Below are 6,965 nucleotides of genomic sequence, written 5' to 3' on the forward strand. Positions count from 1 at the left end.
TCTTTACCACAGGATGGCTGGGGGATATGCAGTAACTCCCGGACATTTCAAATACAAAAACTTTTTGTTACTTTGTGAAATCACTCCAGCAGAGGTGGCCGTATCCAAGGACACAGACTTGTTTCTAAGGGACCATATGGCAACATTTATGAGAAATAATCTTCACACAGTTTTTTTTAATAAGATCTAATTGAAGAAATGTATATATATGACAGATTAATAAAATTGAATGTAAATGCCAAGACGAGAATACCCCTTTAAGTTTGTGGCAGATCTGTCTGAGAGCTGACATCATGGATCTATATTTGGAGAATTCAGAGATGTAGGTTGGCCCTTCCATGGCAATATCTATAGATGGGCCTTTAGCTTCACTGCCAATGACTCCTTGTCTAATGATGATGTTAAGTAGAATCTACAGCTTGATCCATGTAAGGCTACATACATGTAATGGGCTGCACACCAGGGGATGATTTGGGTTGGTTGGAGATGGGAGGGGTGAGTCCTCCATAGAGAGGAGGCTACCCAGCTCAGTCACAGTGCTGTGAGAGATGATATACTCAACACACCGTGACCTGGAGTAATAGACCTCAATGGTGGGCGATATCTGGCCCCAAAATGGGCATCCAGATCATGACCACTGCACGTATGCATTAGGCCTAATAGGACCTATGGGACCCTCTAAGAGCAATACGGGGGTAGCTGTAATAATTCTTGAATAAAGTATTAGCCCAAAAATTGCTGCTCTGCTGATAGCCTGATTGGATATGGCTGATCACTGGAGGTTTATATGTATGTGTATAGGAATGATGACGTCTCCTCTTCTCCCCCCTCCCTCTCATTACGGTATTATATCTATTACAGATCTGACGGATATTTTGGCCATTAGTCACAGAGATGTCAGGACGTCACAGGTGTGAGGAGGACATGACAGGTCTGTATGGGAAATCCTAAAACCATAATCCAGTGACCGTGGCCTGGTGATAATATGGATCTTACACATGATGTAATATAGATGGAGGTTTCACAATCTTTTGTTCATTCAAGAAAGATTCTCTATTAGTCATTTAGATGCCGACATTTAGGATCACTATAAGGATTACATCTGAGCTTGTGACTTCTCCTATAGTGGAAAACCTAAATAACATAGGTGACCGCAGAGAAGGAACTTAAAGCTGCCAGGTCCCAGTAAGAAATCTATAATGTACAGGTCTTCATAAGGGAAAGAAACTGTATATAAACCCCCTAAGGCTCATTGGCCATGGGTGACCTTAAAGGAAATCTACCATCGCAATCAAGCATGAAACCAGGGGCTCTTATTCTTAGATCCTGGCACCGGGGCTGTGGAAATCTTCTTATATGGTCTCCTTCCTTCTAAATTCAACTTTTACAATTATGCTAATGAGCCTATAGAGACTCTCTGTGCTGCAGCTTCACAAACTATTACACTGTCTTCCCCACCTCCTTCTCCCCTAGCAATTCCCTCCTGGGTAACGGTCTGTGAAGTTACAGCACAGAGGGACACTAGTAATACCTCCTAGATCGCTTCTGGCTCATCAGCAGAATGATAAAGGTTGATTTTAGAAGGAAGGAGGCCATGGATAACACATATGTGTATGAGTAATTGATCCTGGTTTATCAGGATGGAATTTGATGGCAGATTTAATATTAGGATCTCACTAATTAATTCAGTTTTCTATGAATTGAACCAAAAAGTCCTAAAATCTCATGTGTCACAAATTAGCATCAAAAACTGCAACTCCTCTCATCACATGTCAAATCTGAACGGCAACTAGACAAGTGGACAGGGTCTTAAAAAAAAAAAAAAAAAGATCAGAAGAATTTATTTTATAGTAAAATGGTGCAAATTTTTTTTGTAACAAATTAACAATTCAGTTATCAAAATTTAGCACATGTGAATGTGAAGCTGAGATCTTACTATACATAGAGTCTCCCGGTGATATCTATCTATATAGCCATGTAATATAACTGTAGCAGCCAATCACAGCTCAGCTTTCATTCATACAGAGCAGCTAATAAAATGAAAGCACTAAACACTACTTTACTACAAACAGCTCATGTATAACTGCCTTATGTATAACAATGGGACATAGTTTTGGCATATGTTGGGCTAATTTGGACCTATGGATGTATGTGGCAGGTATGAGGTCACCACCTGGACACTATTATACAAATGTCTTTGGGTTTAGGCAGAAATATTTTTGTCTGTCCTATCAGAAGTTGATATATTGATATATGAGTAGCTCCCGGAATAGAAGGGAGTCAAAAGGGTTAAATTTGCCATATTTAATATACATTTATCATGACTCCATCATTTATTATACAAGATGGCCGCTTCCTGTACTGGGTTTCCATGGAATCAGAATCCTCCCCATTCAACTTTGTTCTTAACATGATGTCATACCCGCTGTGATGTCATCACTGCTATAAAACTCCCGCTCTGTACCTATAATTCTCTGAGGGTTGTATAGTAGAGGAGTGGAGAGTGAAGAGGAGATTTTTTGCTGTTTTACTGACGAATGATGGAAAGATTTTTTGTAAGTAGACTTTATTTATTGACGGATATCAGGATTATTGTTAGTGGTGAAATTTAGACATCAGGAAATAGACGGTCCGATTGTAATGTAGATAAGGGGAATCCTGGGGGGTGTCGTGCTGGGGCTCCTTGGGTCCACCAGATAACATTATTCTGGAGGATCCTCTTCACATTCAACTCAAAAAAAGACCCTTCCAGCTTCCAAATTTAGTTATCTTCTGCTGTATCTTTGTAATCCAGTATAAGGTTGGAGCCTGGGCCCACCAGAGGATCCTCCGATCCTCTGGTGGGACAGTCCGACACGGATCTTGGGGAATATCTGCTCTCATTTTTTGGTTTCTGTTTTACATTTGGGACATTATTGATAGTACTGTGTGTCCAGAGAAGCAGGAAGAAGATTTACCCTCAGACCCCTGTCCCTAGAGGACTTGATATAAAACATGGTGACATTATGTCCAGGTCCTGATGTCCCCTCCACCCATTCCTGGTTATACTGAGGTCCTAGATCTGTCATTAGGGTGATATTGAGGTGTCTGGGAGGGTGAGGGGAAGATCTAAACCCTGTATCTACTGTGCACTAGTTATAATATGTCACCCCCAGACTCATTCTTACACTCCTCTTACTGATAACAGTGTAAAATTATAAACTTTATGTGAAGAAATTGCAAAAATTGTATAATTTACTCTAAAAAAAGATGGCGGATGTGTGTACTGGTTACCATAGCAATAGAATCCTTCTCCATTTACCCAGGTTCTAGCGTGATGTCATCACTATCACTGCTGCATACAGCCTGGTATTACCCATAATGCTCTGAGAGATAGACTATGTGATATTGAAGATGTTCTAGAGCCGTCTACTACATCTTTACTCATTTCTGGTTATATCAATGTCTCTTTCCACCAATGTCCTCCACTAGTGGTCTCCACCATCTCCGCTCCTGAAGGTCTATGGTTACTTTGCATGATTCCTTCTGGAGACGTCTCCATCATGTGGAACCACAAATAATTTCACTGACCCGAAATTCTGTTCTTCTCCCCTATAGGATAAACTTACTGGGCGCACCCGTGTCCAAGTCCTGTCCCGCAGGGCACTGGAGCCGGAGGCTAAGCGCACATGGATCAAATCCTACAACGACAGGGTAAATAATTCTAGAGACGTCATCAGCCATCACCACATTATACATAACGTGATATTGGGGTTATCTGGGGTTCACCTCCTCCATGACATCTTATCAATAAGATGTCATTGATCTGAAAGTAATGTTTCTATTTTTATGTCCCACAGCCAGGTCCTTCTCCTGCCTCCTATAATCTGGCTGCTGCTGCACAGGATGGACCAGGAGACCTGATGCCGGAGTCACCTGAGCCCTGCTGGATTGTTAGATCGGTAAGGAGGCCATTACTATATAGTCATGGACTCACCATGTCCCATAACTGCTGCTGATGCTATTGATGATGATGATGGAGGTGATGATGAATTGAGGGAAAATGATTCAAATTTGACAATTAATATGTATTGACAGGAGAATTTCCTATCACTGGATCCGGCTCCTGAGTGTAGTACAGGAAAACAGCCGCTAGACTTGGACTGCATCATCACGGTAATGTCTCTTCTACTCTATGATCCACACACGACTTATAGACAATGGGGCAGATTTACTAATATTCTCTAATAGACTCAAGATAAACTAGAGCTTGTTATCAAGTACATGATTTACAAATTTAGATGTAATAGTTACATCTGGTGTTCGCTGTACGTTTCTTAGATCCAGGCACCGTGACTGTGGTAATCTTCTTATATTTGTTATCTATGGTCTCCTTCCTTCTAAATTCAACTTTTAAAATTATGCCAATGAGCCTATAGAACTCTTGGGGTTGTTACCAGAGACTCTCTGTGCTGCAGCTTCACAGACTATTACACTGTCTTCCCCACCTCCTTCTCCCCCAGCACTTCCCTCCTGGGGAGGAGACTGGGTAACGGTCTGTGGAGTTACAGCACAGAGGGACACTGGTAATACCCCCCCCCAGATTGCTTCTGGCTCATCAGCAGAATTATAAAGGTTGACTTTAGAAGGAAGAAGGCCATGGATAACACATATGTGTATGAGTAATTGATCCTGGTTTATTGGTTTCCACCAATGTCCTCCTATACTCCACTAGTGGTCTCCACCATCTCCGCTCCTGAAGGTCTATGGTTACTTTGCATGATTCCTTCTGGAGACGTCTCCATCATGTGGAATCACAAATAATTTCACTGACCCGAAATTCTGTTCTTCTCTCTCCCCTATAGGATAATCTTACTGGGCGCACCCATGTCCAAGTTCTGACCCGCAGGGCACTGGAGCCGGAGGCTACGCGCACTTGGATTAATTCATACGAGGACGGGGTAAATAATTCTAGAGACGCCATCAGCCATCACCACATTATACATAACATGTGATATTGGGGTTATCTGGGGTTCACCTCCTCCATGACATCTTATCACTAAGATGTCATTGAATTGAAAGTAATGTTTCTATTTTTATGTCCCACAGCCAGGTCGTTCCCCTGCCTCCTATAATTTGGCTGCTGCTGCACAGGATGTACCAGGAGACCTGATGCCGGAGTCACCTGAGCCCTGCTGGATTGTTAGATCGGTAAGGAGGCCATTACTATACAGTCATTTAGTGTGTGGTGTCCGCTGTGTGTACAATTTTTGGTGCTTTTCCATAGTAAATCTGGAGCCATGTTTCTAGTTGAATGGAGGATTCATTTGCTTTCTATCACTCTAAATTTCTGTGTATCCAAATTCTCAACAGGATGAACCAGAAACCTCTGGGGAGAATAGAAGATCTACTGGATCAAGATGGCGACAAAGACTGAGGAGCCTCTTCTGCATGGTGAGGAGATCTCAGTCTAGGACATGTATCTCAGCCTGGTGATACGTGTCGTGTATCTCAGGATCTTATTCACAAGTGACTGGACTCGTGATACACACATCATCATCAGCTTTCTCTCATGTTTCCTCTGTAGTGCCGGGAATCAGTGGAGGTGACTCCTTTCACGCCAGCTCTCAGCAGACCCAGCACAAAGGACTTTGGGTGCCAAGTCACAGAGGAAGAGCTCAGCCTAATGTCACATGGGCCGAAAGTCACCTTGATCCATGTGAAACCCATGAAACATTCCTATATGGTTGACGCTTCCACCCAGGTCGATAAGGATGAGTTCTGAGGTAGGTGGAACACACATCAGTACATTGTGACAAGGACAACATCAAGGAGATCTGAGATTCTGCAGATCGGAGTCTTCAGAACTTGTCCAGTGACCTTGCAAATTATTTCACTTACTTCTCTTGTCCCGATATCACACACTATTTTACTATTACATGTCTAGAGCTAAGTTGATGCTACTGCTGTTTTCCTCTTAGTTTGGAAAAGTGCATTATGGGAGCTCAAAAAATATATTCATGACATACACTGACTGATTTTTGGCTTTTGCGTTGGATTATATGACCTAATGTGAGACTTTACAATGAAGATAATCCAGAGATTTTTTTTTTTTTGCAGCTTTGATTCATGAATGTCCTGACTACTCTGCACTTCATCCCCAAGGATAAGAAGTTCTTCTAGAATTTAGAGCAAGACGACCTGTAACCTACCGAACCTGTAAGTCCCGACTATACTCTGCCACATAGATGTATCACATCTCTACCAGTGAGCAATGTCCATAAAATATTACAATCTAGGTTGATGTCCATGTGGTATCATCACTGCTACGGACACTTAGATATGGATCATTCCAGGATGGCTCCAGTCTTGTAGACATGTAGCAGCCACTTGATGAGGAATGTATGTAGTGATATATCTTTGTTCTTTCATTAGGCCAATAGAAGTGTCCTCCCGCCCCTATAGACGTGTCCTCCCGCCCCTATAGACGCGTCCTCCCGCCCCTGGTGTCAGAGCTGGACGTCTAGGACTATGAAGATCTGGACATCTACACAAACCTTTCTACTGAGGTTTTTGCCTTTTGACCATTAAACGGATTATGTCAGTGTCAGGAGACTATGGTCTGCTGTACTGGATCCATGATAGGCTCCACTAACACTCACTGTCTGGTCTCTCCTTGTCCGCCTTTTCTATACGTACACAGTACAGGGGGATCTCCCGAGTGTTATACACAGTACAGGGGGTCTCCCGAGTGTTATACACAGTACAGGGGGATCTCCCGAGTGTCATACACAGTACAGGGGGGTCTCCCGAGTGTTAGACACAGTACAGGGGGGGGGGGGTCTCCCGAGTGTTATACACAGTACAGGGGGTCTCCCGAGTGTTATACACAGTACAGGGGGATCTCCCGAGTGTCATACACAGTACAGGGGGGTCTCCCGAGTGTTAGACACAGTACAGGGGGGGGGGGTCTCCTGAGTGTTATA

The 6,965-nt window shown here is 43.0% G+C and overlaps 1 protein-coding gene across 2 annotated transcripts; it reads left to right on the forward strand.

Annotated features, from left to right (window-relative positions):
- The first annotated feature begins 2,483 nt into the window (after positions 1 to 2,483).
- LOC140076987 (uncharacterized) lies at positions 2,484 to 6,624 on the forward strand. 2 transcript variants are annotated; one of them, XM_072123808.1, is made up of 10 exons: positions 2,484 to 2,555; positions 3,598 to 3,693; positions 3,840 to 3,941; positions 4,078 to 4,155; positions 4,845 to 4,940; positions 5,089 to 5,190; positions 5,353 to 5,433; positions 5,567 to 5,765; positions 6,100 to 6,198; positions 6,415 to 6,624. In XM_072123808.1, the coding sequence occupies exons 1-8, from the start codon at positions 2,538 to 2,540 to the stop codon at positions 5,762 to 5,764; spliced, it is 771 nt and encodes a 256-aa protein (XP_071979909.1). In that variant the 5' UTR covers positions 2,484 to 2,537; the 3' UTR covers position 5,765; positions 6,100 to 6,198; positions 6,415 to 6,624. The 2 variants fall into 2 exon arrangements, with proteins under 2 accessions (XP_071979909.1, XP_071979910.1); XM_072123809.1 differs by lacking the exon at positions 4,078 to 4,155.
- Positions 6,625 to 6,965: the final 341 nt, after the last annotated feature.

This window comes from Engystomops pustulosus, chromosome 9 (assembly GCF_040894005.1).
Source record: "Engystomops pustulosus chromosome 9, aEngPut4.maternal, whole genome shotgun sequence".
NCBI lineage: Eukaryota > Metazoa > Chordata > Amphibia > Anura > Leptodactylidae > Engystomops > Engystomops pustulosus.